Raw genomic sequence first — 13,900 nt, forward strand, 5'->3', positions numbered from 1 at the left:
AGACCTACATAGAACCCTCCCAAGAGATTATATCTATTCTCCACCGTGACCTCTATGGTCCTGCCTCCCTCCGAACTTAGTATTTCTTTGTAATAGTCTCCTTTCTTAATTCAAAAAAAAGATAGATAAAAATGCATTGAAATTAGATATATAAACATACTATTTTTTTGTAATTTTTCTGATTTTTTTTATTTTTTTAAATTCAAGTATATTAATTTGCAAGATAGATAAAAATATATGAAAATTAGATAAATAAACATACTAATTTTTTTTGTAATTTTTCTGATTTTTTGTATTTTTTTAATTTTTTAAATTCAAATAGATATTTATTAGAAATGTATATGTTTTATTTTATATTTGCAAAATCAATATTATAATAGTTAAATATTATGAATAAAGTAGAGTTAGTGATAATATAGAGATAACACTTAAGATGAATTACTGTTTCATCTCTAGAGTAGAGATAGAGATACGTTAGAGTAGAGATAAGCATTGGAGATGGCCTAAGGCCATTCTCCTTTTGTCAAAGCCAAGCATGCTCAGGTATCTTCGCCTATTTTTTAGAAATATTATTAATAGTCAAGACATATATTAATTACACAAGAATTTTATATGAGTCGAAGGAAATTCGAATTTCAAAACGATCATCCGTGCTGTGACTTTGGGACACCAATTCCTCCATTACTATCTTCTACTATTTATCATCTTTTTTAATGAATTAAAGTTTTAGGTTTAAGTTATGATCCTTACGTGTTGAATTGATTGAGGCAGCTGGTAGAAAAGGATCCGGAAGCAGCAATAGTACTGTTTTGGAAGGCGATAAATGCGGGAGATAGAGTTGAGAGTGCACTGAAAGATATGGCGGTGGTGATGAAGCAGCTCAACCGATGTGAAGAAGCCATTGAGGCCATCAAGTCTTTCAGAGGCCTTTGCTCCAAACAAGCTCAGGAATCACTCGACAATGTTCTCATCGACTTATACAAGGTATCTCCATCCTTTCCTATTCTCATCCGAATATTGCTAATTGTTGATCGGAGAAATGAGGTTATTGCGATTTTGACACTATTCTTTTTTATTTAAATAAAAAAATTGTGTTCGTTAATTTTATAAGGGAGACAAAAAAAAATCATCTAAGAAAGATGACGAATAATTAGATATGTTTATAGAGAACCAGACGACCATTCGGAGATAATCTATTCTCTACTTCCTGATTCTAATAAGAAAGAATGAATCGTCAAAAGTCATTACAGTCCTATTCCTTTTCATCAATAAATATGGAGACTCAACTTCATTAATTCGAATTTGATCATAAAAAATTATAATTTAGTTCTCAGATCTAGTTCATTAACTCTAAGAAGTCAAAAACTTAAATCGTTTAAATATAATGATTTAACAAGGAATTAGAGCCTTAAAACAAAATAAACGATATGAATGTGAAATGATCTTAATTGGAATGATCAAACAATTGCATTGTTCATGGCAGAAATGTGGGAGAGAGTAGACGAGCAGATTGAATTATTAAAACGAAAACTAAGATTAATATACCAGGGGGAAATCTTCAATGGAAAACGCACCAAGACCGCACGCTCCCATGGCAAGAAGTTCCAAGTGTCGGTTCAGCAAGAAACTTCAAGATTACTGGTATGATTTCCATTTCCCGAATGTCTTTTTCCTTCTCAATTGAAACTTCAACGGCGGAATATCACAGGGAAACTTGGGGTCTTAGCTTAATTAAACAAGGCAGACACGATGATGCGCGGAATGTGCTCGACGAAATACTCAAACGAAAAGTCCCGGGTTCGGAAGACATTAGAGCCAGGAACAGAGCTGCGGAATTGTTGATGGAAATCAGAGCATTTGAACCACCAGCATCGGATATATCAGATATTCTGGGACTTGATGATGATTTCGTCAATGGGCTTGAACTGTTGGTGAATGAATGGACGCCGGTTCGATCAAAGAGATTGCCCATTTTTGAAGAGATCTCCTCATTTAGAGATCAGTTAGCTTGCTAATACCATTAATTATACTTGTTCAAATGCATGGGTTGATGTATTATGGTTGGATTAGTCCTTTTAGATGTGCAGGAATAAGGCGTGCTATAAATAATGATACCATTTATTTCCAAAACCTGTTTGCCTTTTCTTTATGGAAATTGATCACATTGGTTCTTACTACAAATTATTTGATATATAATTGTGTTAAATTAACTTCACATAAATTTATATAATTATAACATAATAATAATCAATCAAAAATATTAAAATTCTATTCGACCATCACCGTATTGTCAGCTAATATATGTAGACAAAGACGAACACAAAATTTTATATTAGAGGGGATGAACTTCAATTTATAAAATTTAATGAGCGAATAATATTATGTGGGGGAAATAGACTCAATAAAAAAAAACACAAAAATATCTAAAATATATGATAATTTTAAATTTTAAAGGAGCGACCGCCCTCACTTAGTTCCATCCTAAATATATGTACTAACATTATCCAAATCTTAAAATATTTATAATGATACTAATTAAAGATTAATTTATCACGGTTAAATTGTTTCACAATCTGCAACTATGTAAAGAATCCGTTTCAAACTGTCTAAATAATAAAAGAAAATATTATTTTTTCAGTAGATTTTAAGTTTGTGCAGTTGTTCTTGTAAAATATACATGTATTGTTAATAGGTTAAGAAAATGTTAAAAAAATATTATTTTATAATCACTCCAAACTATTTGATATAGGGTAAACTATGCATTTAGTATATAAAATATTAGTTTTTGTCCGTTTTAGTACCTAAACTAAAAAAAAAATCAAAATCATACCTAACATTTAGTTTTTGTTTCATTTTAGTATATCGCCTTTAAAAACTTAACACATTTAGTACATAAACTATCAGTTTTGATCTGTTTTAGTACCTAAACTTTCAGTTTTTTTTCAAAGCTTAACGTTAAATTTTGAATATGGGTACTAAAATGCATCAAAAACTAAACTTTAGGTATGATTTTGAAAAAATTGAAAGTTTAAGTACTAAAACGGACCAAAATTGATAGTTTAGGTACTAAATACATAATTTACCCTTCAATATATATATATATATAAAGTGGCCTCCTATGAAGTCCTCGTGTTGCACCCTCATTTTTATAAACATATATTGCCTTGTACTTACCTCAAATTAATCTCACACACACATACACACATATATATATATATACCTTGTGTAAAACTTTTGGTTTTACACCATTTTAGGATCATTGCATTGAGGGAAATCAAAGGTTGAGATTAAATTTTTTATTTTTTTCAGTTCAGTGAATATCTTTTTATTTTCTACTGTTAAACTCAACATTTAATTTCTCTCATTCAATGGTCCTAAAAAGGTGTAAAACTAAATTAGTTTTACACAATGTAAATGGATCATGCCTCATATATATATAGGGTAAAGTATAAATGGTCCCTCAACTATATGGTATTGTTCTATTGAGTCCTCCAACTATCAAAAGTTATAAAATGGTCTTTTGATTATAGGATGTTACTTTGTTGAGTTCTCTGACTATTAAAAGTTACAAAATGGTCACATGACTATTTATTATGTTCCAAATTCGTCATTTTCTATTAAAAAATTAAAGGTAGTATGAGCTAGATGTTAATATCCTATCTGAGATATAACAAAATCTGATCTTAAAATCTCAAACAATTATCATATCTCAGACAATAGATTAACATCCAACTCAGATTGTCGTTAAATTTTAATTAAAAAGAACGAGTTAAGAACATAATGAATAGTTGAATAATAATTTTGTAACCTTTAATAGTTGAGGGACTCAACAAAGCAATATCCTATAGTTAGAAAATCATTTTGTAAATTTTAATAGTCGGAGGACTCAACAAAGTAGTCGCATAGTTGGGGGACCATGTAATGAACTTTCCTATAATTTCAATAATAACAATAGAATAAATAGAGAAACGAGGATAAGAAGATAAACACAGAGAAAATTGTCGATATAGTTTAACAAAAAAAAATGTGAAAAATGAAATGGGTTCGTGTTGATGTGAGCAAATTCAACTTGTTGGTAACTTATTTAACTGTTCGATATACGGTCTGAAAAACTCAAAACTCAAAACTCAACCTTTGTGGAGACAAACACAGAGAAAATTGTCGATACAATAGCAAATACACAATGGTACATTTACCTTCTTCCAATATTAATTACATTCTCTTCTTGTTAACAGAATACATAAAGATTTCCTAATAGAGTAACGTGCGATCAACATCGACTACCACGTTTCTGATATATCTTAGAGACCTCGAAGAGGAACTGTTGGGAAATCAGGCTAAGTAACACATGAAATAAATGAATAATAAAAAATAAGAAACACAAGATTTAACGAGGTTCGACAAGTTGACTAGGAATGATGAGCGGCTGTTTTGTTATTATTAGAAATAATAATAACAATTAGGTTACAATTACATTTTGTTAACCAAGAGTCGAATAGGACCGCTCATGATATTTTGGTTCTATTTTGATGAACAGGAATGTATCAAGCAAAAGGTAATCCTTGATGTATCAAGCAAAAGGAACTGATGGATCTTTTCTCTTTCAAATAAGAAAAAAAAAGTCTTCCATCTTTTTCTATTTACACTTTGAAAGTGAAAAGTGAATTGAATGAATATTTTCAATCTATTATCAAAATAGATGTTGAATACGAATGCTTAAAAAATTCATTTGCAGTCCTAGTATGCGTGATCAAAATTCAGTTTCATAAGATGAGACATCAAGGAACTTAATGCAATCTAACAAACCCAAAAATACAAATTGTAATATACAGCACATGGTCCTGTGATTTACACAACAGAAAAGAAAGAAAAAGCACGTGTAATCAAGAAATGTGTAACTAGACGAGCATCGATAATTCAATGCCAATCCATGATGACGGTATTCTTCAGCAGTTGAAGCCACCACAAATGGACAGTACAATGATGAGAATCAAGGCGATCAGAATTCCCAGGACTATCAGTTTAACCTTCATGTTCTGCCACCACATCTTTCTCCTCATCCGAGTTCCTTGTTGCCTGAAATCTTGTGCCTATAATGCCCAACCAAAAAGCACCCATGTTAATGTCATAAAAAAAGGGTCTGTAAACTAAGGCAAACATCCCAATCCATTGCCTGAGATGAAAATTTTGGCTTTTCGAATTTGACATTCAGCTACTCCCTTGAAATTCTCAGAAATGGGTGTTGATTAATGCTTTTAGAAATGAGAAAAAGAAGTTGATCTGAGAATAATGCCCGTATTATAAAGAAAGGCAATTTGTGATAATATGTTGTTACCTGAGAGCGAAGGTCTTCTGTTTTATCTACCAGAATGTCGATTTTCCCGCCACGGTCCAGAACCTGTCAACTAAAGTTGTTAATTAAGAAGACAAAACAAAAAGATCCCAAGAAGTGGGCAACTATGAAATGACAACCTTTTCAATGTTTTCTATCATTACTCCTTTGACTTCTGAAACTTGGGCTTTCACTTTTGCAATCTTACTAATCTCCTCCGGATGATCAATGCAATATTGCATATGCTCCTTTAATTTTGGCCTAGATCAATGGTAATAAATACATAGCATCAATGTAATCGATAACAAACAAGGCAATGTAGTTAACGGTCAAGAATAGAAAATACCCAAATTCCTTGCTCAGGCTGTTAGCAGAAGCAGTTGCAGCTTTTCCTCCACCATATCTCTTGATAAAATCCTCCTTAATTCTCTCAAGAAAGGCAATCGGGACCTGTCGGCCAGTAGACTCAACAGCAACCACGCAGTAGGCTGTAAAGAGGAAGGAAGGAAGCTTAATTCAAGAAAGGAATGATGTAGCCTTGTTTCGTTGTAGAGGGTGCAAAACAACTTGTGAAGTAGTAGGAAAACATCATGCAAGCACCAAAAAGAAATGAACAATTAAGCTTTCAGTCATTCAATATACAAGCAAATATTAAAGGACCAACCATGGCTCTTCTTCTACAACTATAGTGGGTGTGACCAAAGGGCATTAACCATTTGCTGAAGTTATGCATTTGCATAACACGTAAAAGATATATATATTAAAAACACACAATAATAGACTCAAGTGAAATTGAAAAATGGCAAACATGTTTGTAGTCTGGTATGACTACAAGATTTTGTGATGCAAGTGCATTAATAATACGCATGTTCTAGAATTAATGATTTTCGTCAAAGTAAAAGAGATGTTCAACTGTTGGCCTTTAACATATAATTTGAGCAAAAGAAAATTCAGGGGAAATTATGGACCTGAAAGGATGAATTCAAACCAAGCGAGGCTCTAACCATTCTAGCTACAGTTCATGCTGGTTCTTTAGAGCTTATGCATCATACGTATGAAGAGGCATACAAAAAGACAAGAGACAATATAAAATGATAAAGGGGTAAAAGAAAAGAAATTAAAAAAACAATAGCAGAAAACTTTATACAGGCTTGATTACTATTTACTTTTTGCTTCCTCAAAAGTAAATGGTAAAAAGTAAAATGATATTTTCTAAGAATAAGAATGATCATGTGATTAAATTATAGAGCCTGGAAGGACTTAGGCTGGGGCGTCTGAAATTTTATTAGTTCAAGTTTGTCTCCGGAAATTTTATTAGTTCAAGTTCCCTAACATAAAATTCTGCATCTGTCTTATATATATTGTTTATATGAATGAAAAATCTGCATTTCGGTAGTTACAAAATTTTGCATTTCCTATTTTTAGTTATTCAGAATGTAATGAATTTGCTTTTGCTTCTAAATATGGCTAAGAGAGCCTTTGTCACAAGATAATTTTGCAGATTTCATTCATTAGAATCGGCCAAACATTCAATCTTTTTCTTTTTAACTTCCAAGTTCAAAATAAAATATCAGAGAAATAGATGCAGACTTCATTAATTGTACAATCTTAACATGCTCTTTCCTTGAAATTGAAAGAATCCAAAACCGATTCTATCACTTTACCAAAACACTTAAAATAGCCAAATAAAAAGCATATAATAAACAGAAGAAAAAAAAGCTTAAGCAGCGAAGAAAAATCGACCATCAACAATAACGAGAAAAAATACAGAAACAACTTCTTCGTTGGATCAAATAAGCAGTAAAAAGGAAGATCAGACAGAGGGGGAAAGGAGATTACTATAGCCGTTATCGACGAGATAATTAAAGGTGTAGCCATCGCAGTTGTACGTGAACTTGTTATTGGTAGCAGGAAGTTTCTGAAGGCACTGAGAAGCTATGGCGGTGAAGTTTCCGGTGAATTCGGTGTAGTCGGCTATCACCACCGTGCCCCGTGCAACGAAGGCGTAGATCAGCGATTGTTGCCCCATCTCACCCACTCCTTAACCCCTACGTATGTGATAGAAACAAATATTTATGTGTGTGTATGCTACACAACAGAGGAAATGAAGGATTTTGCTTTGACGGAAATGAATTCCAAGGATTTTATTGCGAGAGCTTCCTTGACTTTTCTTTTCAAATTTTGTTTATCGGCCGGGGCTGCCATGCCACGGAGTCTCTGCTTTCAAATTCAAATACTATATTTTTCAATTTGAAATATGTAAAGCGTGTGATTTTATTTATGATTTGGTCCCTTAAGTATGCTCAAATTTATAATACAGTCTGCATATTTCAATTTTACATGATTTTATCATTTTAAATAATAAATAAATGAGACATTTGTTGATGTGAATATTTTTAATATCTACACAACCGTGGGGTGAAGATAAATTAGACAAACTCTGCTTCACTTTATTTTTATTTTCTTGTTTTTCTTAATAGTCTTCGAGTAATTATAATGTAATATTCGTTCAAAATTTCTTAGCCTACTAACAATGTACATATCCTCTGCAGATACAACTGCTTGAATTTATATGCTCTAGAGAGAATAGTATTCTTTTTTACCAAGGGCGGAACTAAATTTTTTTAAAGGAATGAAAATATTTTTATTTCTCAGAAATATAATTTTTTCAATTGAGGAGACCCGATAAAACTTATTTTTTTATTTATTAAAATTAATCAGCAGGGACCAAAGTTCCTAACCCAATGGACCTAAAAAATACAAAACTAAAAGAATTCTACACAGTGTAAGTGGATCCTAACTCATATATATACATATATAAATTTTATAAAAGTAGGGGTTGGTAAAAATAGTACAATTGTAGGGGGCTAATATCATAATTTGCCCTTCCAAAGAAAATAATATCATAATTTGACTAAAATATATATGAAGGAGGGCAATTTAGCTTTGGGTTTGTGTTGTGTGTTTCTAGAATAAAAAGTTTTCTAGTATCTTATTATTATTATTCATTGTCAAGGGTAGGCTATTTTCAATCTCTTCTCACATTTTGATCTGTTCCGGTTTGAAAAGTATATTGTTAATGGCGACGACCTTTTCTTTATTTTTATTATTATTTTTTTAATTCCAACGATAAGGAAAAGTCAAAAGAAAACACTAATTAGGGCATTTTATTATTGATTTGAAACTAAAAAAATTATAAATCTATTCCAACATTATTATAGGCATTTTTGAAAAGGATAAAAGAAGGGTAATTTAGGGTGCGTTTGGTTTAGGAAATGTAAGATTATCAGTGGAAATAAAAGATTATCAGGGAATAGGATTACTGAGAATGTTGTATTTTGTGTTTGGTTGGTTTAACAGGAATGTAAGATTATCGTGTTTGGTTAAACGAATAAAAGATTATTTGAATGTATATTTGACCAAATTATCCTTATTATATATTTGTTTTTTAACAAGTTGGAAAATATTTATATATTTTCTTTAAAAAAAATTAAATTCATAAAAATTATAATTTTTTTATAAAACTAAAAATATAAAAAGGTTTAATGAAAGGACAAAATTTTATTTTAACCCCTAAACTTCATATAAAATTTTAATTATAGATTTTTTTTGTAAATCTAAAATAGTTTAAGGATAATTTTGTAATTTAACCTTCGTAAAATTTTTATTATTCAATAGCAGAATAAAGATATTTTTGAAAGAATTTTTTTAAAAGGCATTTTAGTCCAAAACGCCGGTAATCTAATAATACCTAAGAAAAAAGAGATAATGAAATTTCCGGTAATATACCTCAAAAAATTCACTATTAGTAATGTAAGATTATCGGGAATGATATTCCCAGCTAACCAAACGAGGGAATGTGGATTTTATTCCCATGGGAATCTCACATTCCCCCAACCAAACACACTCTTAATAACAATGACACCAACAAAGGGCAAAAATTAAGGCAGACGTCGTTTTCCCTCAAGTAATTTATCAACGTAAAAATATAACACTAATGAATTAGTTTCTAATAAATTTGGGGTGAATATAATGTAATATTTATTCAAAGGTTTTCAATTATTTGTTAATGAATGCTGATACTCTTCTCATATAGGGATGTGCATGAGTTGGGTCGGGTTCTTGGTAACCCGATCCGACTCGAAAATTATACATCCTCCACCCGACTCGAAAAATATACACCTTCCATTCGATCTGCTTTTTTGATATAAAATCCGAACCCACGGTAAAATTACAAATTTTCTGGGTAGGGTTGAGTATTTTCCCTAAACCCGACCCGAACATAACTTCTAAAAAATTTATCCATACCCGAAATTTTTTAACATCTGATTCAATCGGTTCGTGCTGGAACCCGTAGGGTTTGGGTCCCATCTCCATCCCTATTCGCATATGCAATGTTTGAATCCAAAACCTCTAAAGATAACAATAAATTTCTTAGTCATTGAAATTGTTTCGTTCGTGCACTAATGTTATATAATAATGTAAAATATTATAATCATATTTATTATCTTTTAAATAAAGATATTTCAATTATTTTTATTGTAGAACTGTAACATATTTATTGGTCAAATAAAACATCATCAATAATGTATTACTAATTGCATTCAAGACAAATACATTTAGATTTATCATAAACAAAATATATTGGTGATCGACATTCACAATCTAATAAGCAAGAGCGTGGACAATTGAGCAAACGACATATAGAGATGGATCACTCTGACTTACCAAAGCATCAGACATAAAGGAGGAAAACATGAAGAATATCCGAAGTGAACGAATGAAAAATGAATCCTCCTTTAACCGCAATCTCATCTGGCACTTATGTCTGAGAACATCAAAATGCCATATGCAAACGAACAAAGAAACCAGGCATCAGAAAAGCAAACAACCATGAAATTTCAAAAAACCATAGACCAAGAAGAAGACCAGTAGAAGAAACCTACACCGAGAGTCCAAAAACACTGGTAGTGATGATACTGGATAAAGAGTCAAGAAAAAATATTATTTTAAATACGTTAAAATATAATTGAAAATTAATGAAATCTAATAACAATATAATAAAAATGGTAGAAAAGTGACCGGAAGAGACCACCACTACCGCCCTTGATGAACTAGTATGGTAAGCGCCCAGACGCTTTTGTAAATGGAACAGAGGTTTTCTTGTACACTTTTTTCATTAAAAAAAAACCCAATTTTTGCTATGCGGAAAATACAAATTTCCTTGGGGAATTTTCAAAACTCCTCCTCCATGGCAGGGTAGTAGTCTTCTCCTACTATCATTCTATCATTTTTAGTTATGCTTTATCGTATTTATTATAATAATACTTTTGACCATTTTTTTAATGAAGGTATCATGGCTACTAGTTTTTTTGGGCTTTCGGTGCATATTTTTTATTGGTCTTCTTCTCGATTTTTTATTTTTCCTGAATACATGGTTGTTGCTTTCTCGATGTATAGTTCCTTTGTTAGTTTGTACAAGACGGTTCGTTGGTTATCGCATATATGTGTCGGATGGAATTATTGTTAAGGGGAGATCGTTTTTTCTGTTGGCCATTTTAGTTCTTCTTCAAGTTTCTATCCTCCATGTTTGATGCTCGAAGTTGTTGATGTGTTCAGTTTATATACGTCGTTGCTTTACTTTTTAATGGTTTTGTTTATAGTCTATCTCTAAGCGATCATTATTATATTTTATTTTTGATAGTCACGATTGTATTTGTTCAGTCTATAATTGGCAAGACGTTTATTTATACGACTTTCGATAAATGAAATATCTTGGTTATTTAAAAAAAATCCGATTTAATTTTTTTAATTGAACTGGCAATAAATTTTATATCTTTATTCTGTGGGTTAGTGTTGCGTACATGTTTAGTGGGCCGGGTGATACAATGAAATCAAAGAGATAAAGAAACAACTCTATAGGGCCTAATGACATCATCAAATTTTAATACTGAAAAGAAGGCATAATGCTAAAATATGTATCTAATGTTTAATAAAATATATATTTTTATTTTAGATCTAATGGTTCATTTTAGGATAAAATGATTCATGATTGGATGAAAATTGTTAGTTGACAAATAGTCAACGCTTTGTCGCTAACATAACCAGTGATAATGTGATGTGCCACATGTACATATATGATGAAATGACACATTACATGTTTAACATATGAATTGTTTTTTGATTATTAATCAACAAACAAATGATTTCTATCTAACACTAAAAAAATAGAAACATTAAGGCCAAAATGTTAAAAAAAGAATAAAAACTAAAATCATTATTTTATCAAAATTAAGGATACATTTTGATATTATACCTAAAAAGAAAATACGACCATTTATATAATTTATCCATTAAAATATTCTAAAGCTTGAAGATAAATTTAAAATTTAGGCATAGAATGGAAACGTTTGGTACGATTAAGTCCAAAAACATATAATCTTCTTCAAGCCCATGTATATTTGGTAGATCCGGCTGTTCATCAGCATGCGAGTACCAACCAAGCCCAGTCAGTTGGATTTAAACACCAAAAACCCAAACCCATTTTATTGCAAGAAAATCTACTAGATTGATGGCAGGCAAAGGAGGTAGAAAAATATATGGAAGCTCAAGTCTGAGAACTCATAAAGAAAGAACAGACTCCTACCAAAAAAATAAGAGACGGTAACAAGTTACAGAGAATAAGCATGAGTGGTCTGGCTTCAGCTCCAACACCCACTTCTGCTTTCCCCTCGACTCAACAATCTAAGATTCGAAGCAAGCGCTGTATTAATCCTTGTAACTTTGCTGTGATTCCTAGTACCAAGCTATGTTCCTCATATCTCAGTCTTACAAGTTTTAGCTTCGGTGGCGCCGAAGTGATTCGGAGATGCAGTGTTATCTCCAGAAGTAGCACCGGACCTGGCGCTACTGGTTCAGGTTTAGTTCCCTTTTGTGCTTTTTTTTGGGTGTTCAAATTCATCACTGTCGTTTGGCTTTTGGGGTTACAATTCTAAGTATCTGGGTTTACCTTATGTCTTGTTCGTTCCTGAATTTCATGCTCCATGGACTTTGAATTGATTTAGAACATGTATATTAACATAATGATTAATATCTTTGATTCCTTGTGTTGAAATTGGATTTGGGTTTTTTTTGGGTGAAAATATACAATAGAGGGTGTATTTACACATGAACGGATCCCCCCTAATTTTTGCTATTTACAGTGTGAAAATATTGATGAACTCATCAAGATAACATCATTAAGTTCGTTATAATCGAAGTAATAAAGAACAAATTTTATATTGTTGGAAAAATAAGTCAAAAGTAAAGAAATCAAACCCCATAATCCATTGTAGCTGTGTTCCTTTTGTTTTTCTTCTTTCTTTTATGTGCAATTGAGTGAGATGGTTTTGCAGGTGATAATGAAAGCAGGAGTGTGCTGGATGCTTTTTTCTTGGGAAAGGCTTTAGCTGAAGCTTTGAATGAGCGAATTGAGTCCACAATTGGGGAGTTTTTTAGTGTAGTTGGTAGGTTGCAGGCCGAGCAACAGAAGCAGTGCAGGATTTCCAGGTAATGAGACTTTGTTCTTCAATCTAATGCTTGATAAATTCATGGTTAATGTCAAGGAGTTTGTGTCTTTGTATAATCACCTTTCTGGGTTAAACATTTAGAATAAGCTGATTTGCTAATATACATACACAAATTCCACCAGTGGAAGGTTTTTCGTATTTGAGATTTGGATTAATATTCTTGTGTTCTGCTTGGGCCATTGTATCTGTTTCTGCTTCATAGTGTTACGGTGCTCATATCATTTACAAATGGAACCTTAAATAATGTATCAATGGCACTTTTGATAGCCTTGTACCTCTTCTCTACCTTGACCTCATGGATATATCTCAGTCCAACTTTGCATCTTAGTGATCTATTGACATTTCCCAAGTAAATGCAATAATGAATTGGGTATCAATAGTTTCTACTTTTCTGGAATTTAGATTTGTACATCTGCAAATTTGTTGCATGTTACTATCCTACATATATTTTGATAACTCATTAAATATGGCATCCCCTTAATTCATGCACACACAGGAAGAGGTGTTTGAAAGGGCAGAAAGAGCCAAAGAGAAAGCGGCGCGCGAGGCATTGGAATCACAAGGGCTGATTCCTACCCAGTAGCCCAAGGCGCTGCACACAATGGTGCTGCATCAAAAGGTTCACCCTCAACCACTAATGATGGAGCTTCTGCCACCCCTGCTGCTAATACAGGCCCTGGTCCAGAATCCAATTAGAAATGAATGATGCCGATTGCCAGTATCTGTAATTCGTATCTCCTACTTATCAGATACAACACAATAGATTAATATAGTACCAAATAAATATGCATGGTGTTCAATTCGTATGATCCTTTTCTATTGAATCAATTTCTGCTCCCTTTATATTCAACAAAAACCGAACTCTCCAAGTAAAATTTATATGTTAGGTTTGTGAAATAACTTAAAATTCTCTATATGAGAAACTGATGAACCGAATTGTTCAGTTTTCGTTATACGTTCATGCTGTGGATTCATATCAGATATAAATTCATCAAATAAA

General features: G+C 32.0%; 1 protein-coding gene and 1 pseudogene across 1 annotated transcript; one reads left to right on the forward strand and one right to left on the reverse strand.

Moving 5' to 3' along the window:
* Positions 1–4,895: 4,895 nt before the first annotated feature.
* On the reverse strand, positions 4,896–7,450 carry LOC120186400 (vesicle-associated membrane protein 722-like). Its single transcript, XM_039190335.1, has 5 exons — positions 7,172–7,450; positions 5,679–5,820; positions 5,473–5,593; positions 5,336–5,398; positions 4,896–5,090 (listed from the first exon to the last, which is right to left on the reverse strand). Exons 1-5 carry the CDS (start codon positions 7,359–7,361, stop codon positions 4,947–4,949), a joined length of 660 nt encoding a protein of 219 aa, XP_039046266.1. The 5' UTR covers positions 7,362–7,450; the 3' UTR covers positions 4,896–4,946.
* Positions 7,451–11,915: 4,465 nt separating this feature from the next.
* On the forward strand, positions 11,916–13,750 carry LOC120186401 (annotated as a pseudogene).
* The last annotated feature ends 150 nt before the right edge of the window (positions 13,751–13,900 follow it).

The sequence above is a fragment of the Hibiscus syriacus genome, unplaced genomic scaffold, assembly GCF_006381635.1.
Source record: "Hibiscus syriacus cultivar Baekdansim isolate YM2019G1 unplaced genomic scaffold, ASM638163v2 tig00113338_pilon, whole genome shotgun sequence".
Lineage (NCBI taxonomy): Eukaryota > Viridiplantae > Streptophyta > Magnoliopsida > Malvales > Malvaceae > Hibiscus > Hibiscus syriacus.

Excerpts from the sequence above, each read along its gene's own strand:
- LOC120186400 (XM_039190335.1), bottom strand. The coding sequence starts at position 7,361 with ATGGGGCAACAATCGCTGATCTACGCCTTCGTTGCACGGGGCACGGTG. Across the intron at positions 5,399-5,472 it reads TGATAGAAAACATTGAAAAG|GTTCTGGACCGTGGCGGGAA; the intron begins GTTGTCATTTCA and ends TTTAGTTGACAG. Across the intron at positions 5,091-5,335 it reads CAGAAGACCTTCGCTCTCAG|GCACAAGATTTCAGGCAACA; the intron begins GTAACAACATAT and ends TGGGCATTATAG.